Here is a 25,021-nt window from a genome sequence, read left to right on the forward strand (position 1 = left end):
ACCCCCCAAAACAAAACAAAACCCCAATGGAATCCAACACATACATCTGTAACCACAAGATAAAAATTTTTAAGGAACTAAACAGCCAAATCTGGGTAGTGTTTTATTTTTCTGGGCCTGTTCATCTCGTGCTCTGTGTGGACTAAAAATAATGCGTAAGGATCACCATCTGCTTTATTAATGTTTAGAATGAGCATTTTTGGAAACAGGGCTGTACATTAGAAACAGATATGTCCTTATATTTATCACGTATATATCAGCCAGCACTAATATAATCAAAACCAGAGTCAGACTCAGGACCGCGACGCTCAGGTCCCACTGTGATTTCGGTGTGTGTTTCTTCAGTGTGTATGCGAGTGTGTTGATGGTGCTGATAAACAGGCTGCTCTGTGTGCTCTTTATTAGATTGAACAGCTTTTATCCACAACATACACTGAAACACCGTCAGCGCCCATCAATCAGTGGGCATTTGCGTCAGAGGTGTGTGAGATGGTGGATGGGGGTACAGGAGAAGGGGAGGGGAAATGAGGGGGTGGTAGTAAACAATCCTAATAGATGAAAGGAGAACAACAGTAGAAATGAATGTAAACCTTTAACAAAAAGCAAACCTCCACCAAGCCTATGTAGTATTTACCATTAAAAGAATAATATTGTATTTTCTATATATTCGATTAATTTTGTTTCTCTTGAAACACACTTTAAGAGGTTTGTAGTGCAGTGAAAACGAAGTGTTAAGTGCAGTCTTTTGATACTTGCCTGGCTGAAATTCATTTTAATTTAACTGATATCATTTTGACTACAGATATATATTATTATTTTTTATTTATGCGCATATAGTACATGTAATATTAATTTCATTGTTTAGTAAAATTCATTCAAACGTTTAGTAAAAAATATCAAGTTGAAAAGAGGTTTTTGATCTCAAATTTGTTTTCCAGAAACTAATACTTTTGTACATTGTACCTTGAGTTTAGCCTTTAAGTTAGGGCAGCAGGGAAGCCCAGACCTCTTCGTTGCCACCCCTTCCTCCTGGGAAACATCGAGCCTTTCTCAGGCCAGCCTAGATGTGATCTCTCCAGTGTGTCCCAGGTCTATCCTGGGGCCTCCTTATGGTAGGACATTCCTACCTGGAACACCTTGTCCTGGATATGCCTGTCTCAGCTGGCTCCTTTCAATGTGGAGGAGCAACACCTGTAGTCCCTCCTGAATGACTGAATTCTTCATTCTATACCGAGGGAGAACCCTTCCACCCCACAGAAAGCTAATTTCCGACGTTTTGATCCGTGATCTCATTCTAATAATAATGTTAAGAAAAAGATCAGGCTGAGATTAACGGAGTTTTGGTGTTTCTCACCAACAAATTCCCATCTGTTGGCAGATGGCTGCATAACATTAAGATACAACAATTTACCGGAATTGAGCATCAATGAAAATGTAAACAATTAGATTAAACGACTAGTATGTCTGGTACCGACTAGTAACAGTAGCAACTATTAGTCGACTAGTTGCACACAACCCTAATAGTTATCAGTTATCGATAACCATCACTCTTCAAAGAGCACTGAACCATCTAGGGAATAATAAGAACTACCTGAGGACTACATGAGGACTTTTCATGGACTACAGCTCACCATAATCCCAGACATCCTTACCAACAAACTGGACCACGTCTATATTCCCCTGTCACCTTCTCCTGGACCTCAATCACTTCATCCTTTTTTTGCGCTGGTGCTCAAAAAATACCTTGAAGCTAAATATCCCAATGAAGTCATAATGGACTCCAGGAGGTTCAGACAGGTCTACTCCCCTCTCATTATAAATGGAGAACGGGTGGAATCTTTCTCCACCTTCAGGTTTTTGGGCACCCACATCTCCGCCGATTTCACCTTGACCCACAACACCAGCACCCTGGTAAAGAAGGCCCAACAGCAGCTGCACTTCATCTGTGTCCTGAGGAAGAAAAAGCTGGACCAGAAACTGCTGCTAGCCTAGCACGCCTCACTGGAGAGCATGCTTGCTTGATGCCTGGGTGTTTGGTATGGTTGGGCCACTACAGAAGGTAATTAACTCGGCTCAAAAAATCATTGGCTGCCTTCTGCAACCCCTGGAGGGCATCACCAGATCCTCCTGTCTCAGAAAACCAGGGCCATGATGGCTTGCCTTGCATCCCACCCACCACGTGTTTGACCTGCTGCCCTCTGGTTGGTGCTTCAGGTCAATCAGGTCCCACACCTCCAGACTTAAAAACAGCGTATTCCCCTGGGCTCTTCGGACTGTCAACAAACACTATCCCACACATTACACCCCTGCCCACTCACCTCACCAATCTGAGCCTTCGTCTGAATAACCACCACCATTCAGACCACTCGCACATGGACTCTTTTCAAACCGAGTAATTTTTTCATTGCACTGCCTTTTGCAATTTCTTCTGTAATGTGTGCCTTTCTCTGGTTTTGTATATAGCCCTCATGATTGTATATATTTAAGCTTTTTGCTATTTATTGCTGCTGTCTACTATTCATATTTTACTCCAGCACAGTTGATATGGAACACCCACAATTTCATTGTACATTTACAATGACAATAAAGGGCTATTCTATCCTGCCTCCTGTGTTCCTTGTATCTTGTTAAGATCTTTGCTACATAAGATAGCCCCTGTTAGTTACTTCCCTTTTTATTTTGTTAGTCTCTTGTCTCATGTGTTGTATTTAGTTGGATTTTCTGTTTGGAGTCTTCATTGTGCAGTTTACAAGTTCTAAGGCTTTTTGTCTATTGTCAACCAAGAAAACATTAAATTAACCTTCATTATGTTTGCAGACAGAAAGACATACAAGCACTCAAAGGTGCTCACGATCACATCTCAGTGAGTTTATTCACATTTCTTTCAATTTCAGAGCATTTCACCATAATGCGCCCACAAAAAGACAGTCTGAGGTAACTGAGCTTTGCCAAAATGCAGCGAGTATGAGGGAATTCTGATGGAAATGTATTTTGTCTCAGTTACTCATTAAATGAGGCTGTGCTGGAGTCTAGCTTCACTGTGTTTAACTTTGTTGTGCTTCACTAGAAGCATTGTTGTTTCTAGCTAATCAGAAAATATTTAGTTATTACAAAACTGATGACTAAAAGAAAAAAAAAGTTGAAAATGACATTTATTTACAATACTCTCTTCACTCTGCTTGTTGGTATTACAAACAGGGTGGAAAACCACAGGGCTTTAAATGAGGAACCATTTCAGCTGAAAACCCTCATTTGTCCCTCCATGTCCATACAGAACAGTGGGGTGGGGCAGGCTGCAGTAACCATGACGATACCACTGTAAAACCAGAAAATCTGACAGCTTTTATTTGATAAAGGTTGGTCAGTCGGCTGATTCTTTGAGGTCCCTCCCCCCTCGAGCTTGTATATTGCTGTTGTCTGCTGTGACACAGTGTCTCCATTCCTGATAACGGTCAGGAAGAAAACAAGCTCCTGTTTCACTGATTCCTTAAATTGAAGGTGAACCGGAGTTTAAATCCTGCAGGCTGTTTGAGCTTTATGCAGTTTATTTGCCTCAGAGACTATGCTTCACGAGCCACAAGCCTGAGGAGGCCATGCCTCAATGTGCAGATTGATTTCCACACAATTGTGTGCATTTATACATATTACTACAGGCATAATAGAAAATGACAGAAGTTTGACTGACTGAGGAGTTGTGATTTAAGCAGCCAAAATCAGTGTGGAGAATTATTCCTGTAAACAAGCCACTCTGTCAGTGATCATTCCACCTTTTTTTTTTTTTTATTGTTGTTGGTGTTTGTCAAGGTATCTGAGAAGACTGCAGAGTGGTCGCAGTATTTTTCCATGTTGGAGCAGAAATGTGAGAGTTGCATCAGCAACCCGTCAGGCTGCAGTTCACATTTTTGTTTGTCCAAGCTTGACCTTTGACCTTTTGGGTATGCGAGTTAAAGACTTCCATCATTCAGGGTGCCAATAAAATATGTCAAATAAATAAATTTGAATGTGAAAGAAAACATTTCTCAGAACATGGTAAAAAAGATTAATATGACCTCACGTCAGTTCAAACTGTGCCCCAGCTGTTTGAAAATATTTCTCCATTGCTGCAAAGCAAACACTCAGAAATAACAGAGAAAAGAGCCAGTGTTCTCCGAGATCACAAACAGATAACATCTGCTCTGTGGCGTCTCTGCAGGCGTGATGGGCCCTGTGGAGATGGACGAGTTCGGGGACAGAGAGATGGACTTCGCTGTGTGGGACATGACGGATGTTGAGTCTGGAGAATTTCAGGTAAGACTAGTGATGTCATAATTGTCATGTAACACCTTAGAGGTACGATAAAGGCTGCAGAGCTACCGTAAAACCGACTGGAGTAAAGTTCAGTGTGTCAGGGGAAAACGTAACGTTACACCCTGTGCAAGAAGCAGGCTATGACCCATCTGTGCTGCAGCACCCCCTAATGTGCAAACTGTTAATTCCCAAACTGACTGTCTATCATACAGGTGCAGCTCCCAGTTTTATCAACAACTTAGAAATGACACCTTTCTACCTGCTGCTCAGAGTTTGATTGGAGAGTGATGGTGATTGTAAATCTAAGGGTCCTCCTCAAGAAAATATAGCAAACTTTGATTGTAATTATTGCAGTTATACATAATATAGCAATAGAACACAAGATGGCCAAGTCCCAAAACAGTCATTCAGGTAGCCCACCACAGGTCCAGCAGCCGCGACGTAGTTCAGGAGGCAGACCGCAATTCCAGTGGTGGCGACGGAACATGTCAGTCGGCCAACCACGAGTCCAGCGGCGGTGACGAAACAGTTCTGCTGGCTGACCAGGGGATCAGCGACGGTGTGGCATAGCAAGTGACCAGCGAGGTGCTGGCCGTGCGAGACGTGGCTCAGTGGACGCATTATTTGTACACAGTGCAGGACGTGTGGTTGAACTGGTGGTTGAGTAGGTGGCGGCGTGGCAGCCGCAGACACCTGGGCAGACTCTCCTGAGGCTGAAAAACCTTTGGCAGAACTGAACCAGTCTGCATAAAAATCTCTGGCAGAGATGAACCAGACAATGTGGAAACCTCTGGCTACGTGCACCGCCAGTTGCACACAGCCAGCTCATGATGTGGCAATGTGGAGTCCATAGCCAACTAGGTAAGCTCACCTGAGCTTCCAGCAAATGAGGGAGGAATGGGTGCTGGCACCCGCTAAACCCCAGCCGCTCCCACCTGAGGGACTGGTACAGGTGCAAGGAAATGCTGGAGCACTGCCGCCCTGAGAGCAGAAACAGAAATAAGCAGAGGAGACGACTTAGGAGTCTCCATGGGTGATCCTGCGATCTCAAAACCTGACGACCAGGGAGCAAAACAGTCCTTAGAGACAACGGGCTCTTAACACGATGAGTTGGGCTAATTTTTGCTGGCTCATGAACAGAGAATGCAGTGACATATTGAGAGTTGAGAGTAGTTGCCTTAGGGGCAGCCATACCATTGTTTGCTTCCTGAGAAACACTCTTGTTCTTATGCACCGACTTCAGCTCAGACTCAGGAACTAAACATGTTTCTTTACCATTCCCTCCTGAGAATTTGCCCTTATTTCCGGGCTCAGACACAAACCTCTCACCACTCTCCCCCTTGAACGAAAACACAGATTTGGATTTGGATTTATGATTTGCGTAGCAGCCTCACAACAAAACACTGTTTCTGTGAGACGACAATGACCCGGCTCTGAACATTGGCACCGTAAACAAACATCACAGCTGATTTGGAAGAAACAGTAACTAACCTCGAGTCCTTTGTGACAGAATTCACCAAAATGACTGAGTCTGTTTTACTCACTGCTGAGTCCAGGGTTGCCAACCCGATGTCAGCTGACCCTGATGCAGCCACAGCAACGAGCTGGGATGTGGTGCGACAACAGCAATGGCTCTGTCTCCCCAGCAAAGGTAGGACACAAGGCGCTATGACAACCGACAAAGGGGAACCCCTCTGCTGTTGAGCAAACTAAGTGGCGAGGGTCTCCAGAAGAGAGGCAGAACTCTCTCCCACCGAGCTGCCCATGCCCAAGAGCTCGAATCGAAGAGTTGCTCTAAGGTGGGTTATAATGCGTGCCAGTTTGCTAGTGTTGGGAAAACCAAGGGGAAAGGTTGTGGTCAACAGGAAATCATAAAAAAAACAACAACTTGTAAATGTCTCAGGGACTGATCCGGGGCATGGATGATCGACCGTAATCATGGAGCTGAGCGAGCATCTCCTCCTCCAAGGCAAAACTAGAGTCCACTGGGCCCATTTCTGGTGGGATCTTTCTGTCAGAGTTTGGCACAAGCAGGACACAAATGCAGGACATTCTGTATGAAGATGGTGCATTTATTTACAGCAAAATAAAAACAAAAGTCCCAATAATCCCCAGTGCGTCAGTTCCCAGCTCCCATGCAGTGACTTGTCTCCGTGGTCTGTGATGAATGTTCTGCCCTCTTCGGTGTCTATGCACACTTGTGCCCAGCATCCTTCACCCATTTCCGCAATCCACCTGGAAACAAGAGACGCTGCTGTAAGTACATTCCAAACAACTGGCCGACAGAAACACTTTCACCTCACTAGCAGGAGAACAACGATCCTGTGCTGACTGTCGCCCCGTTACTCTCTTAAGTAGTACTCACTTGACGAGGCGGATCAGCAGCAGGTGAGTGTAATTACTCCAGGTGTCGCTGGCTCCAAGGCGGGAAAACTCTCCAGGCTAGCAGCACCAGAGAATCTAATTGAACTTAGAACATCCTTTAACCCCAAACCAGAGTTCAAATTCTAAACCCTGCGTCCCCAACCCAGACCCCTGACACATCCATAAACCCTATTCAATACTGTTAGGGAGTAAGTGAGATTGCAGGCTTTGAACAAATTGAAGAATCCAAAGAGTTGTGGTGTGTGTATGTTCTCAGGTGGTGTGCGTGTATAACAGCAGCATAAAGCAGCTCATCCTGCAAAATGGTCTAAACTTCCAGTGGCCCAAAGGATCTCCGCCACCAGACATCCCCAAGTGTGGCTTCAAGAACAACAACCCAGCCTGTCTCACAAGTACGAACGCACAACTACAGACTACAGAGCAAACTGCACAAAGGATGTCACGAGAACCAATGCATGGACTGGTTCTTATACAGTGCATTTGTATATAGTGCTTATGGTGAAGCTTGATATGTTCCAAAGGGTAAAGTCTTTGCAATGGCTAACGTTATACGCATCCTTAAGGTAACTTAATGGAACTAACAAACCTTAAAGTAACACTAACAGTATACTCAGTCATTTCAGTCTCTGTGCTGTCAAAAAATGTAAAGTTAACATTTTAAAGAAACAGCTTGCTGCCAGTATGCCATTGATTTAATAAAGTAGTTTATCTTTAAGTACATGGGATGATAATTTTTTTCCTATTGATAATCATATAATTTTAATGATTCGTACTGACATTTCTGGTATTGTGACATTGCTAAACTACAGATCACAGGCTACGTCACAAAAACGTCACATTTTGAAGCCTAAACATCAGCATTATGGCCGATTTGGGTTTTTAGAACCATTGACCATATTTTGAAGCGAGGGTGGCATTATCAGCTGCAATGGTCGGTTAGTTATACATACAAAACATGAACACGTAATAAATCAATAGAACTTTCAGCCCAATTCTATTTTTTCTGCATAATCCATCATATACAATTGAATCAAATGAAAAAGTCTCTTTTTAAAACTTGTTTTATTAGTTTTTATCTTTTGCTTGATGCAATGTACATAAAGTTAAAAATTAAATTATATGCAACAGTCTTTGACTTGAAGAAATTTGTTTAACATTTAAACCTGTTTTCTGCATATTCCAGCATATTACACTTGCTCTTTCAAATAGATGCAAGTAAAACACAGCAAAAAATAAATAAAATCAAAGCTTCAGCAGCACTAAATCTATTTTCACCTGATTAGCAGGAGCCGGGCCGGTCGAGGTGTGCCTGGTGCCACAGCGGTCATGTCAGTGGGGGGATCCGGTGGTTTCTCTGTGAATTTCACGTTCCTGTGGTGGCGTGCTAGGTGCTTGCTCAGAGTTGAAGTTTAATTTTCACTGTAGAGTTTTATTATTATTTTAAGTTTTATTCCCACGCAGAGTGTACAGCAGGCGTTAATGTTTTGGTCACTTTTTACGGAATCAAACTCAAAGTAATGTCAGTACTTCCAAGCTTTAAACGCTCCCACACTCCATATTATCCATTGTTGAGCTACACACGTCTGTTGCTGCCACGGACGTCACACACTTGTACGTCATTGTCATGAAGCACTCTCACAAACAAAATCACTGTTTAGTAACGCAGTAATGCAGCATGTTTATGGGAAAGAAGTAAGAGTAATCTAATTACTTTTTTGACATAGTAATCCCTTACTTTACTTGTTACTTGAAAAAAGTATACATTACTGGCCATTTCTGCTTATAACAAATGTTAAGCCCCATGGACTGATTACTGCTTCACCTAGAGCAAAAGAGCTCAAACTGGTCCTCACTCCTGCAAACAGTAATGGATTTTCTTCCTGTCTTATCTTTTAGGTACAGTTGCTATGCATCAGATGGTTGCAATGGTGATCTGCTTTGTCTTTGTCATCATCGTTACTGTCACCATCTTCATCTACAGGTGAGCCAAACATGTTTGTATCTCTGTACTGAGGATGAAAACTGGACGTCCCAAAGATAAATGTACGAGGAGACTCTTGGCAGTCCGAGCTCTCTTTCTGTTTTATTCCTCTTCCCTCCTCTTTCCTTTCATAGAGAGATCACAGCCAGGCCTAGAGTGAATGATGAAGAATGAATTCAGATTAAAAACCATAAATACAGCTCTGACTGTTGTTGCTTTTTCCTTCTAATATAAAACAGTGACTGTGTGCACATGCACAAAATACTAACAGGTAGGTTATTCTAGTCAACTACAGCCAAACTAAAATAAACAGTAAATGTAAGGAACATCTTCATTTGTCTAAAATAAAAATAAACAGTAAAGGCACCTTATTTGAAATCCTTATGGTCTTTGTGTTATCTGTGAGTATCCTTCAATCTCTCTTTCTTTCTGTTTCTGAACGCTCATTCTTGAATTCTTTTTTGCTTTTCATCCAAATTTTTTATTGAGTTCTCAAAAAATAATTGAACTTTGTTTTAAATACATGAAAAAAGAAACCGAACAGGACACCAGACAGAACAGAGCTGTACCAAAACATGAGACAAAATACACAGATGGATCAAGGTTACAGCAAGTACATGTGGCCCCTCTTTCCATTTCCACCCCGGCAGATCTCAGTTTAAATCATTACACTCATGCTGCGCATCAGGCCCAGAAAGAAGGGCTTGAAGGAGAAATCTTCATCTGACTTCAACAAAGAAAAGCCTGATTTCTTTACATTTTGAGTCACTGAAAGTGAAAATGAACCAAGCATAAAACTGACAAGAAGCTCACTCTTGCACTCACTTATGAAAATCAAAAACTGACTCCATACAGGCAGGTGAGACTCTTTACTGTTACGGAGGTTTGTTATCATCAGTTCATAAGCTGAAGTCATTCCCCTGCTCTGGTCTGGCTGCTTTCCCACTTATAGAGCATAATCCTAACTGGAACAAACACTAGTTTAAAGCCAAGCATCTCTGACTGAGATCCTCAAAGCACACTCAAAGCACTTTCTACTACAAATTTCATCCGCCCAATCGCAGACATTCATCCAATGCTTTTATCTACACCTAATACTTTCACACACACGCTCACACGCCAGTGCTCCAGTGGTTCTAACACCAGAGCCACAGCCGCCCCACCAGATCTCTGTGTAACTCATTCAGCCTGTTTATCCTTTCCATCACCTTTCTCTCCATTTTCCTTCCCCTCAAATTTCAACACACACACTCGCACATATGCACACATACACACTCTCTTCCTGTCTGCTGAACAGGAAGCTGAAGCTGGAGAGCGAGCTTGCAGCTCAGCTGTGGAGAGTTTCCTGGGATGACGTCCAGATGAGCAACCTGGATAAAGTCCTGAGGAGAGCGTGCAGCAGGCTCACCATGTCTCTGGTAACACAGCTGTTATTATACGATAAATAAATCATCCGTATTCACTGGAAAAATATTATACCTAATACACTGCCTGCCTTTACATCCTGAAATTTTCCAGTTTCTGTTTGTAGTCTGAAATGTGTTTGCATTTGTAAACAATGACTAAGAGATGGAACAGGAAGCCTTCAACTGGATTTCTATTTTTCCCTTTCTGGAATTCCCGGCTACACCGGAAGCTCTCTAGGCCTGGGTCAGCTGACTGACTGATTAGTTCAGATTGAATAAAATCATTATCCTAAATTCTTCATTGTATAGTAGAGTTGTGCAAAAATAGATAATTGAAGTCATAAATCTGGTTTTCTTTTCTTTATATAATATATATTATATCATTATTCATAAGTGCACCAACTGTGATGCTGATTACTCTTTTAATTAGTAACTACTAGGCTGGACCACTCATGCAAGACATGAGGAAAAAAGTTTCCTCCGTATGGTAGTGCTGCATGTTATCCAGGACCCACACTCTTCATTGAAAAAAAGCCGAGTGTCTCGATTGTTTGTGCTTGTCTGCAGAAAGGATCCAACTATGGTTCTCTGATGACCATGGAGGGAAACTTTCAGATCTACACTAAAACCGGATACTACAAGGTCTGACAGACGCTGACAGTCCCATCGCATGTTCCTCTAACAAGATGGTGTCAAGTGGTAATCTGGCTCATTGTGTCTCCTGCAGGGAAACTTGGCAGCTATTAAATACATCAACAAGAAACGCATCGAGCTGACCCGGAAGGTTCTGTTTGAACTGAAGCATGTAAGAACTTAAGGCCATCTGCTCACTAACCTACCAGCTAACACTGTAACTGACTGACCTAGCTTATAGGTCTTCCTTGCGGGGTGTTGAGCTTTTGTATTTGTAGCAAATGAAAAAATAGCCTAGCGACTGACAAACTTACTAACCCACTTAACAATGGACCATCCTTCTTGGTATAGACTGAAAACCTTACCTACCTGCATTGATATACACCTATCCAATGTAACCTCCCAAATGATCTCATCCTACCAATCTACCCATTTTGTTTGTAGAGCATGATAGGATTTAAAGTAGCAGCCTCTGTGTTTTTGTAGATGCGAGATGTCCAAAATGAACACCTGACTCGCTTCATTGGCGCCTGTATCGACCCGCCAAACATGTGCATCATCACAGAGTACTGTCCAAGAGGCAGCCTTCAGGTACGTCACACCCAGCTCTGGACCTGTGAGCGCAGCTGAAAACATCACTCTAAAATAAATCATTTATAACTCTTTACTGTTCTTCAGCAACCACTTGTAGCCCAGTGGCAAACCTTTATATCCCATCATAAAGCCCATATTTCCTTTATGCTGATTAATCCAGCCAATATCCCTCATTCCTGCCTCAGTGCAGGAATGCCGTAAGTACATTCCAATGCAGTGATGGGAGGACTTCTGATTTCTTACAAATGAACTCTGGTAAAACTGAAGTCCTTATTATTGGTCTTAATAATATGTCTAATAGTGCCACTTCCCACCTTGGACAACGAATATCCACCCCAAAGCAATTCAATTCAGTTCCCTTTATATAGCGCCAAATCACAATAACAGTCACCTCAAGGTGCAAGAAGAAACCTCAAGCAGAACCAGGCTCAGAGAGGGGCAGAATGGGGTTGAAGAGAGGAAGACAGGAAGACAGGAAAAAGACACACTATGGAAGAGAGCTAGAGATTAATAATAACTAATGCAGAAATAAACACAGCCCACATTGTTTTTACAGCCCTATGCATTGCCAAGAAAACGGTCCTCCTTAACTGGAAAAATAAAAAGAATCTTAATTCTAATCAATATAAAAACCATCTAATAGATCACATTAGTCTTGATACAGCCTCTGCCACCACATTTGATCAATCCCTTTGGGCTCCTTTGATCGGCTTCATCACCTAGTGGGGTGGGGGTCATGGTTTGGTCCTGCCTTCGCTATTGTGGTTGATGTGGAGGTTGGGATGGGCTTAGGGGCGCCAGGAGAACCCCTAGAGACGTTATCCTGGAGGGCTCAACCCGGGGTTGTGGTCATAACCTGGTTAGTGGCTCTGGTCGCTCTTAGAGGGTGTTCTCCTCGTGGCTGCGTGCAGCGGGGCTGGGGATGGTCTGTACTGGCGGACGTAGGTTACTGGCCTGGTAGCCTGGCTGCCCCTAAGTGGATCCGGGGCAGGCGTGGGGGCTTGGGGTTCGGGGGTGCTTCGTCTCCGTGATGGGGCTCTGGCTGGGCCTTGGGGGCTTCGGTCCTCGTCGGTGTGTCGCCGAGGTTGTGGGCGGGTGGGTGCACGGGGCTCAGCCCTGGCGCAGGGGCCTCTGGTGCATCGGCCTAACTGGGGGCTCGTCAACTGGCAGGAGGTTGTTCCATCCTTGCAGAAGTCCACTCTGCAGGTGGGGGAGAGACATAGGAGAGGTGGAGAATAAACCTAGCTTGGGTGTCTGTTGTCTTGTGTAGTCTGGAGATGATTGAATGTTGGGGTGGGTACAGTTTCCTCTGCGGTGGGGTAGGGTGGGCTTCCCCAGGTCCTGTGGGGCTTGGCGGTGCTGCTGCCGTGAGGCCCGGTCTGGATGGGCCTGGGCTCCCTTGCCTTGGTGGGTACCAGAGGACGGGGTGCCTACTGGGGTCAGCGGGGAGCTGGCCCTAAGGAGCATCTTGCCCCTCCCTTCTTTTCCTCCCATCCCTGGCTGCCTCCCTCTTCCCACTCCACCACACCCACCCACACAGGTAGGGCCTTGGGGTGCGGGTGTGTCACCAGGGTGCAGGGGAGGCATCCCCCCCCCTCTGTCCCCTTCTGGCCACCTGTGCCTCAATTTTTTTCCACAACTTAGACATCCACATTATTCACACTCTCATAACACACACATACATATAGGGCCTTGAGGGTGACCACGTTAACGGCGTCCAGTGGGACGGTCTGTGTTTTCAACCCTACCTCTGGCGCGGTGCCCACCTGTCAATTTTAAATCCATGTAGACATTGAGGGTTCTCGGGAGGGGCCGTGCTAACACCTGCTGCTCTCTGGCAGCAGCACCATGCCCTCCCTTGTTTTAAATGCACTTTAGAACAACACGCAGCAACACTACACATGAGCGGGAGGAGGGAGGTATGGGGTCTTCACACCCCCCCCGTTCGCTACTAGCCATCGGGGCGGGGGACTGGGAGGAGGTGTTGGCTGTCCGATTGGCCTCCCTTCTGCTGCGGAGCCTGGGGCGGTCTGCTTGCCTCCACCCCGGGGGAAAGGGTCACATCTCTTGGGTCTGGGTGCCGTTTCCCCCTCTGGGGGCGAGGGTACCTGGACCCGGGGTATAGAGTATGTTTGGGGAGTATGATTGTGTGTACATGTCCATGTATGTCTATCCCTACGTTGGGTGAGTGCTGAGTGTTTGTATATGTGTGCATGAGGGTGGGAAAGCATGTTTGTGTCTGTGTGTGCCTGTTTGTCTGTGTCTATATGTCAGGTCGGGTCTTAGACTCCACCTCCCTGGGAACTCCCAGGCCCTCCAAAGTGTGGAGGCTTATCTCCCCTCACCACACTCCCTGCCGGTAACTGATGCCCTCAGGGGTTGGTGCATTGGTGGTTCTTGGTGTCCGGGGCTGGGCGCTCAGGTATGCACCAGCTCACTCCTGGTGGCTACTTGGCGGGGCCTGGTGCATGTCGCTCGGTCAGGCCTCTTCCGGGGCAAAGGGGGCCCTCGGGCCTCTGGCCTCGGGGCCTGCAACTCGGTTCACTCTGGCACAGCTGGCTGCCGGCAGAGCCGGCGGGCACACCGGTGCAGCCCCCTCTGGCTTCTGCTCCGTGGCTACTGGGTGACCCCCTCGTCTGGGGATCTCCTCAGCCCTTCCCAGGAGGGTGGCACGGATGCCCCTCCGGTGGTACTCCTTGGGCTCTCGCACTCTGGGGCCTCTGGATGTCTGGAGCCTGGATCTCCTCCATGCCTGCTTCATGCCCTGGGGGACGGGGCTATGGCCCTCCACATCCTCTAGCAGACCGTTACATGGGGAAACCTTTTGTATACAAGCGCTGATCCACACAGGTGTGCACACACGGTGTTCACTGTTCGTAGACATAAACTACACCTTTCTTAGCTGCTACTTCAAAGCACATTTGCGCTGTCTGTCCTGCGTGCTGCACAACAATATTCAATATTTAGTATTTACTGCTGTTCACACTTAGCTAGATTAACGTGATGGTGTTGTGTTTAGTATGTTGCTTTGTTTTTTTGTTTTTTTTGCTTGTTTTCTCTTCTTTTTCTCTCAACAGGTGATCCAGGAGATTTTTTTTTCTCTTTGTCTTTGTAAAGTGCCCTTTCTCACTGTCCCTTTTCCTTCTGTTTTCTTTTCCTTCCTCTCTTTCTTTCTCCCTTTCCTATCCCCCAGTCATGTCTGTCCCATCTGTAACAACTGAAAATAAAGTAAATAATAACAACAAAGTTTGATCAAATGGACCAACACGGCAATGCCATGATGATCCATTTGGCAAAATAAATCCATCTGGTATCCTTGTTGGTCTTCAGACAACAATTCTGACGGCTAAAGAACCAAATGGGACAGACAAAAAAAAAAAAAAAAAAAAAAAAAAGAATGGGGTTGAAGAGAGGAAGACAGGAAGACAGGAAAAAGACACACTGTGGAAGAGAGTTAGAGATTAATAATAACTAATGGTTAAATGCAGAGAAGTGTATAAACACATAGTGAGTGAAGAAGAAACACTCAGTGCATAATGTGAAGCCCCAAGTAGCCTAGACCCATTGCAGCATAACTAAGGGGGGACATTATTTTTCATCAACACTTTCAGCCCGCATGTCAAAAGCCTGGTGCAGTCTTACTTTGTACAGATTAGAAATATTGCAAAGAGTCAGAACAATACTTCCAAATAATATAACTGCACACCTTGTCCACATCCTCACTTCACTTCGGTTAGATTGGTAAACTCTGCCATCAAACATGGAGCTGCCTGCTGTGTGGAGCTCGTGTTAATATGGGAGCAGCTGAAAGCAGGTTAGGCATTAAGATGCCTAAATGATGCAGTGGTTTTTACAGTCAGGAGGTAGCACTGCAGCCATCCTCTGCTCATTCATTCCTTACATTTTTTCATATATGAGATGTTTTTTGTGTTTCAGATGTTCTCTCTCCTCTCAGCTACAGTTATCTGTCAGCAATGTAGCATAGCAGCCTCCCAGCACAGTAACCTAGCAACATGCAAAGGTTGATGTGGGCTGTGTGGGGGTTTGGGTTGTTGTCAGATGACCGCTGGATGTCAGGGCTGTCATCCTAACACAGAGCAACTCAGGCGGTTTGAGTTATTTTGAGTTTGTGCTCTGAGATGAGGATGATGCTTTTAGTGTGGGGAGGAAGAATGAATATCAAATTTCAGCTGAAGCTGCTGCATGTAGATAGTCACAAGCAAAGACACATTCCTCTGCTGAGTGATTCAGTACACAATTTTAACAATGCACAGAAATGTCCTCGCAGAGCAGAAGTGTCCTCAGTGTCTGTCACTGAGGACCTCACATGGACTGAGTGTGTATGTGTGTATGTGTGTATGTGTCTGTCCCTCAGGACCTGATGGAGAGTGACAGCATCACTCTGGACTGGATGTTCAGATACTCTCTCATTAATGACATTGTCAAGGTAACAACTTGTCTCTGTGGCTTGGGGGTGGGGTTACAGAAATCACATGTAAATGAACAAGGTCTCCGACATCAATGTTGTTCTAGAGAGCTTCAGACTTTTTACCTGAATCAGCTGTCTGTTTGCCTCCAGGGGATGGCATTTCTCCACAACAGCGTCATCATCTCCCATGGTAACCTTAAATCATCCAACTGTGTGGTGGACAGCCGCTTTGTCCTGAAAATCACTGACTATGGCCTGCAGAGTCTTAGGACCAGAAGCTGCCCCGAGGACACACATGCTTACTATGCACGTATGTATGGAAGCTGACACTCTACATTAAAGACTCTCTATGAGGATGTTGTTATCACTAATATCAGTTATTGATCACTTGGCAGGCAAGCTGTGGACAGCTCCAGAGCTGCTGAGGATAGATTGTCCTCCGAACTGTGGGACACAGAAGGGAGATGTGTACAGTTTTGGGGTGATCCTGCAGGAGGTGGCTCTGCTCAGAGGAGTCTTCTACCTCGACTCACACTCTCTCTCCCCTAAAGGTGAATGTAGGGATGGGTACCGGTGTCCGGTGCCATGATGGCACCGGTTCTGACATAAACGGTAGTAACCAGACCGAAAAGCAGCGCACATTTCGGTGCTTTATTTCGGTGCTTTTTATTTCCTGAGCCAATTCTAGCCAATCGTTTTACGTTTACGAGGATAGTAGGCGGGGCCAGGTACGTACGTTCTTTTAGAGCAGAGCTACAGATTAAAAATGCCCAAGGCGAAGCGATCAAAAGTCTGGCTGTACTTCACAGCAAAAGATGCAAACTCAGCAGCCTGCAACAAGTGCTTTAAGCTGATACTGTGATACTGTCAAAGGAGGTAACACCTCAAATCTGATGAAACACCTGGCGACGCATAGCGTTTTTTTTTAAAGCCGAGAAATGCGCCGTGTTTGATAGCTTGCTGCGAGACCTCACACCGAGCACATCTACTGCGGGTGTGGTGCCTGTTATCGGACCCGGAGTTAGCAGCATCCCCCAAAAACCCGAAGAGTAGAGTCCTGGCCCCTAGCCCTGTCAGTGTAGCAGAAATGATGACGGATGATGATGGCAGCAGCAGCCGTTCTCCTCTGCGTGAGTAGCTTCATGTTGTTCATGTGTAATTTACGTTGAGTACGCTAACCACATTATTACATTAATGCATGTAAGGTGAACTAGCAAACACCGTCGTAGTTACATGCGGCTGTCTTCTTGTTTGGTGGCAGATACTCCCTTCACCCTGGCCAAAAAGGCTAAAATGACCAAAGAAAAAGTGGAAAACAGTTAAACATGAGAGGTTTTTGGACAAAGTTTGTGTTTTTTCCATTGTTTAAGCACTGCTTCCAGCCAAGAGTGAGACCATATATGCCCTATAGCTGCAGAAAAGGCTAACATTGTTATCTTTTTACAAAAAAAACAGCTGAACATGAGAGGTTTTTGGACCAATTTTGTGTTCTCCATTCTTTAAGCACCGGTTTGAGCACCGTTTAAGCACCGGCACCGTTTCAAAAGTACACCGGTATCGGATAAAACCTAAACGATACCCATCCCTAGGTGAATGTGTGTTTCTCAGGGTTAAATTAATTCAGTTCAACCTTATTTATACAGCAGTCACCTCAAGGTGCTTTATATTGTAAGGTAAAGACCCTACAATAATAGGTCAATAGATTAATGTCTGTGTCTGTGTGTGAAAATGGTTTTATTTACATTCCTGAGATGCTGCTGAGGGCGCACACACATTAACAGGTAATTGGTTCACACGGGACTTGTCCTGCCTTGGTCATCACGTGTCACGTTTACATAAAGCCTGGAACAGACCCGAGTCTGTCAGTGTGCTGGAGAAGCTCTTCTGACCTGAGTCACTGCTGTAGGACAAATAAACGAGACTTGACATTCACACTAATTGTCTGCATGCTGAGCTTCTAATATATAAGGGAGAGGTTCATAGATGCAGCTCCATTTTTAGATGCTTGGCAGCTTTCTTTTGTAGTGACGTCGCAGCACCAAAAACCATTTTACAGCATCTTCCACTTTAATTTGAGGCATGAATCGAGCAGAAAACTGATAATAGCATCAGCTTCAGGCACCACAACCAATTTTTTTACTCACATGGATATTTCTGCTCGAGTTCAACTACAATGGAGTTATCATCTGTAAATGGGTGCAATCGGCAATGAACTCTCCCAAATCCCAAACCAATAAGCATGCATTAGCAATGCTAGTGTTTTTTCACTGTAAGAACAACTGAAGGACAGAAGAGTTGTTTTATTTCACTTCACCATGTGGAAACAAAAATTAAAGTTTTTGTCTGGAGACAAGTTGAAATAATCAGTTTAACTGCTATTCCCTCCTGTTTCTGCTAATAAAATACACTTCTGATCCCCCCCACCACCACCCACGTGGGAATAAGGTATATTGTATAAAGTGCTTTGCATACTCAAATATAAGAACCAGTCTAATTAGCAGAAAGACCATTTCTTTGTTTTGATGCTTCAGCACTTCCAAGTGAACACTGCTGTGTACACTCAGGCCTACCTAACTCACAATGGTAAATTATCACTCCAAAATTTCCTGGATCCTGATAAGGATTGACTCCAAAAGTTCATCGTGTTTCATGGAATTCCATCCAAAACTTTCTGAGCACCCTGAGCCAGCCTCCTGAGGATGAAACAGCTTTATGAGTTTCTGAGATCTGAGCCTGTGTTTGGAGCTTCTGTAGATTTGTTTATCAGCTGGTTTCTTTCAGACTTACTTCAATGACATGAGGTTTGTGTATGGTGATGGATCAATGTCCCCCTCCAGTGGCCACAGCTGTCAAATTTAATAATTTTACATCTTCAAGTTCAAAGATAATTGACCATTGTGGGGGTAGAGTTCAGGTAGCTACTCTGCACTCTGTTGGCACATGGCATTGAAGAAGATAACAGTGGAGGAATTATATCCTTAAACTTAGTTACAGCCCTTTCAGAAAGACATCTGCCGTAATGAAATGTATTCCCTTAATTCTGTGTAATCCATTATTGTAAAGTAATGATCAGACAAAAGAGGATTCACAGGATTGACTCTTCTAGAATTAGAGCATCAACTTTTTTTAAGTGTCTGTATTTCTACTTACCTCTTACTGCTGACTCCCCCCCCACAGAGATCATACAGGCAGTGATTCATGGTGGCACCCCACCCCTCCGCCCCTCCCTCTGCTTCCACAGTCACAGTGAGGAGCTTGGTGTCCTGATGCAGCGCTGCTGGAGTGAAGAGTCGAGTGAGCGTCCCGACTTCAACACCATCAAGATCCTGCTCAGGAAGCAGCACAGGTGAGGGAGAGAGGCAACAGACCCACATTTACTCTGAGACAGTTTTTTATGATGCTCTGATTAATACTGAAGCAGGAGACATGCAAAAGAATCTCTGAGTATGCTCTCACCTGTACAAAACCTTAATTCAGCTCCCTGTTTGGACACTAAACAGAGCAGAAAGAGAGCGCCCCCTGTGGACAAACTCTGTAAAATCAGCCAGTAAAGAAAGAAATATTGAAATATAAATATTCACGTTTTTCTTTCACTAAAATAGAGGCTGAGAAATGAGAGAAATATGTAGAGAAATTTCACTCACAAAACAGAAAGCCAAACACCTGTCACCCTGTCTGCGTGTCTCTGTCCAATCATCTGTCTCTTCAGAGGATATGGCTCTAACATCCTGGACAATCTGCTGTCCCGGATGGAGCAGTATGCTAACAACCTGGAGGAGCTGGTGGAGGAACGAACGCAGGCCTATCATGAGGAAAAGAGGAAGGCGGAGGCCCTGCTGTACCAGATACTCCCACAGTAACTATACTTCAGTGCTACTGCCCTGAATACTGCACTAAATACTGGGTACTGCAGTAACATCCTATTTATGTGTCAGTTCTGTAGCAGAGCAGTTAAAACGAGGAGAGACAGTTCAGGCTGAAGCGTTTGACTCTGTCACCATCTACTTCAGCGACATCGTTGGCTTCACCACTCTGTCTGCAGAGAGCACGCCACTGCAGGTTGTTAACCCGGGAGAAGCTAAAGGGAAACCATCTATATGAGGGTTCTCCAACTCAGGTCCTGGAGAGAGCTACTGTCCTGCAGCTTTTAGATGCATCCTTGTTCCAACACACCTGAATCAAATGAGTGGCTTGTGACCAGGCCTTTGCCAAACTTGATGGCATACTGAAGAGGCTGCAGGACAGTTGCTGGCGAGGACTGTAGTTGGAGACGCCTGATCTGTACAGTCAGATCACAACGTGCAAACATAAGGCTGCCATCTGCTGGTTTGAGCTATTATTGCAGTACATTTCTGATTGTTTTGGTGTGAAATCTCACTCACCTTCTGTGTCTGCGTTTTCCTCCTGCAGGTTGTGACATTATTAAACGACTTGTACACCTGTTTTGATGCCATTATAGACAATTTTGATGTATACAAGGTAAAATTTGCTAAACTGAGTTAATCTAAGCTACATCCCACCTGTGAGGCAGATCAGTTTACCGTGTACACCTTCACCTTTCAGGTAGAAACAATCGGTGATGCCTACATGGTGGTCTCAGGTCTACCCGCCAGGAACGGTAAACTTCACGGTCGAGAGGTTGCCCGCATGTCCCTCGCCCTGCTGGAAGCTGTCAAGAGCTTCCGGATCCGACACCGACCCAATCAGCAGCTACGGCTCCGCATCGGCATCCACAGCGGTACTACATACACTGCAGCCAGAAATACTACAATACACGGCAGTACTATCACTACTATCATTACACTACAGTAAGAGAACAGTGTAGACTTAGTGTTGGTGTGTGTGTCACCAGGTCCGGTATGTGCTGGCGTGGTCGGGTTGAAGATGCCGAGGTACTGTCTGTTTGGAGACACGGTCAATACAGCGTCACGCATGGAGTCAACCGGGGAGGGTAGGTCCTGCTTCCTGCTAAGTAATCACATGTCTGTGTCCACCAGGACAGGTCTAACTTGATTGGTTCTTTAATCTAATCAACTCTGATGGCGAAAGACAAAAACATCATTTAATGTATGTTCTAGGAATAGAGTGAATCTAAATGATGGATGTAGCCACACACTGGTTTGTTGCACCTGCTGCCTATTTGATTTTTATAAAGCCAGAGGTGACTTTCAGCCTCCCCTCTTACAGTTGTTATGAAGGGAGAAATTATTTACACAGGCCAAACCAGTTTGTGTATCAGGCTGTAAACATGTTTATTTCTGCTAAAGTTTTAACATGGGAGTCTATGCTGACTGACCTTTGGTGGACATTAGAGGAACTGCGGGTTTTGGGACCTTACATATTTGTCATGCTGTGGTTATACTGAAGCACTTTATCCCCTGCTTGGCCAGGTATGACGTCATATGTTGTTGTGTCTCTGCAGCTCTGAAGATTCACGTGTCGGAGGCGACTCGTCAGGTCTTGCAGGAGTTCAGCTGTTTCCAGCTGCAGCTCAGAGGAGAGATTGAAGTGAAAGGTAAAGGACGCATGAGGACATACTGGCTGCTGGGAGAGAACGCCACTAACTAAAGGATCAGGAGGACATCAAAAACCTGCCTTCGTCCTCCTCATCTTCCTATCTAATTGGACAGGACATTGTTTAAGATGACAGATAAAAGACTGAGTGAACTTTCACCACAAACTGTAGAGAAAAACACAGATAGGCAAGTGTTTTACTGTAAGATAAATTAATTACAAGGAAGGAAATGTGTAAATACAATAATAAACTGTCTTTGCTACCTGTGTGTCTTTATTGTGAATAAATCCATTGTGTCAAAAGGCCCTAGAAATGTGTGATTTATTTTGTTTTTTCAGGATTTAATTGTACCATGTCAAAACTTTATGTTCACTGTGATTGCAGCACAAAAATGATTTTCAGTACTACAGCTTCTAGCTTTGCTGCCTGCCATTACCAGTGGTTACGAATGGTCTACCATGTATCTAGCAAAACACCATCTTTCACAACAGTAGCCTAAAGTTGCAATTCACCCTTTATAACTTATTATAGTTTACATGAGTGACCATTCAAAGTGCTTTATACTACTATTTTACACGCTGTGTCGGAGGTGTGGTCCCTGGCTCGGCTGCAGGGGAGGAGTGGTGCAGTATCTGGGGTACCACTTGGGGGGCGGGCAGGTGCGTCCACAGGTGGAGAAGACGGCAGCTATCGCATCCTGCCCGCGCCCCAAGACTAAAAAGGAGGTGAGACGGTTTCTGGGTTTGGCAGGTTACTACCGCCGTTTCGTGCCGGGGTTTGCGGAGCTGACCAGCACCCTTGACCGATCTCACCCGGAAGGGTGCTCCAGATCTGGGTCAGTGGACGTGGCCGTGCCATGCGGCGTTCGTTTGTGCAGGTGAAAAAATCTCTCTGTGGGGAGCCGCTGCTCCACACTCCTGACTTTTCCCTCCCTTTTGTTCTGCAGACTGACGCCTCGAACAGAGAGCCGGGGGCCGTTTTGTCCCAGCAGGTAAGGGGAGCCGACCGTCCCGCTCTTTACATCAGCCGGAAGCTGACGGAGCGTGAAAGGCGGTACAGCACCGTAGAGAAGGAGTGCCTGGCTATCCGGTGGCGGTCGACTCCCTTCGCTATTACCTCCTGGGGCGCTCATTCACCCTCTGCTCGGACCATGCCCCGCTGCAGTGGCTCCACCGCATGAAGGATGCCAACGCCCGGATCACCCGGTGGTATCTGGCTTTGGAGCCCTTTAAATTCAAGGTGGTCCATAGGCGCAGATGGCTGTGGCCGATTTCCTCTCTCGCTCGCGGGGGGGGGGCAGGTGAGAACACAGCTGGTGGCGTTTGGTCTGATGACAGTTTCTTCCCCTTTTTAGTGAGACGGGAGAGGAGCGGAGCAGAGCTTGGAACAGCTGAGACCGGAGCTGACCAGACTGTGAACTGTCACAATAAGCAAAAACCAGGAATAAACGAGACATCTCGCTATATCGAACTGTATGTGTGTGAAGTGCATTTTACACACGCATACATGCAAGCACTTTTTTCTTTCTGTATTTACAGAATTCATGGTTCCATCAATTACAGCATGTAGTCCACATCCTGAAGCAGCAAAGCAGCCCCAGACCATCACACTACCACCACCACCATGTTTTAAAGTTACTATGATGCTCGGGTGATGTCAGATGTAACAGCATTAAAACCTTCCAAAAACTTGTATCATTACTCCACATAATATTTTCCTAAAAGGTTCGGAATCATCCTGAAGTATTTTTTGTATGTTTGTTTGTTGGGGGGGGGGGGCTAATGTCTGTGTCCTTGTTGGTCAGTAGTGGTTTTGTAACTCTCCTATAGATGCCATTTTTGCCCAGTCTCATTCAAATTGCTGAATCATGAACTCTGACCAACTGAAGTATGCAGTTCTTTAGGTGTTGTTAGGGGTTCTTCTGTGACCTCCTGGATGAGTTGTCAATCCACTCTTGTAGTAAATTTGGTAAGCCAGGCACTCCTGTGAAGGTTTCCACTGTTCCAAGCTGGATAATGGCTTTCACTGTGGTTCACTGGCGTTATGAAGCCTTAGAATGTGTGTGTGAATGGGTGGATGACTGGATATGTAAAGCGCTTTGGGGTCCTTAGGGACTATTAAAGCGCTATATAAATACAGGCCATTTACCATTTACCATTTAGATATGGCTCTGTAAACCTTTTCAGATTGATAGATGTCAGTGACTTTGTTTCTCAGCTGTTTGTGGCATGTGCCTGATTGTGGCATGATGTCTTGTTTTTTGAGATCTTTTAGCCTTTCACTTTGTCAGACAGTGAAAGATTTTTTTCCCTTTATAAATGAAATCATCAGTTAGTAACTTTATTTTGTATTTACTTAGGTTATCTTTGTCTAATATGAACATTTGTTTAATGATCAAAACATGTAAGTGTGATAAATATGCAAGACAATAAATAAATACAGGAGTTGGCAAATACATAAGGATCCACCCACCATTGTGAATCACTATAGGTAAAATGAGCAACCTACCAATTAAACAGAGATTTCTAAAAGAGAGCCTCAGGTTTCAATGGCTTCATTAGTTCCTCAACACGACTTATAAAGGAAAGCAGACACTCAGATAGTTCTATCATTTTTCATGTCAGTAACATGTATTCAAGTCCACATCAATTAACCTGAATTTGTCTATGAAAACAATACAGTCCACTGTAAACAATGCAGCAGTATTTTGAAATCGACCACTGTTGTAACAAAGCAGTTTATACACTTCCTTCCTTCCTAGATGTTCTGGGATCAGCTGTAAGTGCTGTTATTACAAAATGGAAACATTTAGGAACCACAGCAACTCAGCCATGAAGGGTCAGACCATGTAAAGTTACATAGTGGGTCACTGAGTGCTGAGGTTAAGTGTGTAAAGGTCACCAACACTCTGCTGACTCAGTAACTGCAGTGCTCCAAATCTCCTCTGTTATTAACATTAGCTCAAAAACTGCACCGGTCCAGTTCTTTCTCCTAGAGTGTGCAGATTTTTTTTTTACTTTACTTTATATTGCCCTGTTTGGTCCATAATAAAACTAATAGAAACCAAACAGTTTTCTTTATTTTAAAGCACATATAGTTCCAAATAGCCCATTGCAGAGTAACCCATTGGTTAAAAATCTGGATTATTCTTTTCCCACTGTTCTCTTTGCTGGTCGCCACAGTGGATCATCATCTCCATTTCCTCCTATCCCACTATCCTCCTCAGTTACACCAACAGACCAACAACAACTATGTCTATCTTTTCTCTGCTTGGTTCTAAAAAGTTTTGAGACATTGAGGAATTAATGTCATCCATGCAGCTCATTTGTTTGTGAACAGAGGTTAGATCATGTTCAGTTTGCCTGTCTTTTTGACAGTGCCAACATCTCCAAACCATCCATCACAGCAGGTCTCACTACCATCTTGTAAACATTCCATTTCACATTCCTCTTTTTGAGTTTATGTTGTTTCTGGTTGTTACTTGTTAGCTGTTGACATTTCAATTCAATTCAATTCAATTCAATTTTATTTATATAGCACCAAATCACAACAAAAGTCGCCTCAAGGCGCTTTATATTGTACAGTAGATAGCACAATAATAAATACAGAGAAAAACCCAACAATCATATGAACCCCTATGAGCAAGCACTTTGGCGACAGTGGGAAGGAAAAACTCCCTTTTAACAGGAAGAAACCTCCGGCAGAGCCAGGCTCAGGGAGGGGCAGCCATCTGCTGCGACCGGTTGGGGTGAAAGATGAATAAAACCAGTTTTGTTTATTTTATTATTTTG

The 25,021-nt window shown here is 44.6% G+C and overlaps 1 protein-coding gene across 1 annotated transcript in view; it reads left to right on the top strand.

Moving 5' to 3' along the window:
- The window catches only part of npr1a (natriuretic peptide receptor 1a), a 36,895-nt gene extending 15,364 nt beyond the window's left edge, over nt 1–21,531 (top strand). Inside the window, exons 6-22 of the mRNA XM_031740511.2 lie at nt 4,193–4,287; nt 6,929–7,064; nt 8,569–8,653; nt 9,951–10,071; nt 10,627–10,701; nt 10,787–10,864; nt 11,179–11,283; nt 15,662–15,733; nt 15,866–16,025; nt 16,111–16,266; nt 18,893–19,061; nt 19,425–19,571; nt 19,651–19,774; nt 20,126–20,194; nt 20,279–20,453; nt 20,568–20,666; nt 21,138–21,531. Coding sequence (XP_031596371.1) covers nt 4,193–4,287; nt 6,929–7,064; nt 8,569–8,653; nt 9,951–10,071; nt 10,627–10,701; nt 10,787–10,864; nt 11,179–11,283; nt 15,662–15,733; nt 15,866–16,025; nt 16,111–16,266; nt 18,893–19,061; nt 19,425–19,571; nt 19,651–19,774; nt 20,126–20,194; nt 20,279–20,453; nt 20,568–20,666; nt 21,138–21,283 — 2,012 coding nt within the window. The 3' untranslated portion in view covers nt 21,284–21,531. The remainder of the gene's footprint in view (nt 1–4,192; nt 4,288–6,928; nt 7,065–8,568; nt 8,654–9,950; nt 10,072–10,626; nt 10,702–10,786; nt 10,865–11,178; nt 11,284–15,661; nt 15,734–15,865; nt 16,026–16,110; nt 16,267–18,892; nt 19,062–19,424; nt 19,572–19,650; nt 19,775–20,125; nt 20,195–20,278; nt 20,454–20,567; nt 20,667–21,137) is intronic.
- The last annotated feature ends 3,490 nt before the right edge of the window (nt 21,532–25,021 follow it).

This window comes from Oreochromis aureus, linkage group 22, assembly GCF_013358895.1.
Source record: "Oreochromis aureus strain Israel breed Guangdong linkage group 22, ZZ_aureus, whole genome shotgun sequence".
Lineage (NCBI taxonomy): Eukaryota > Metazoa > Chordata > Actinopteri > Cichliformes > Cichlidae > Oreochromis > Oreochromis aureus.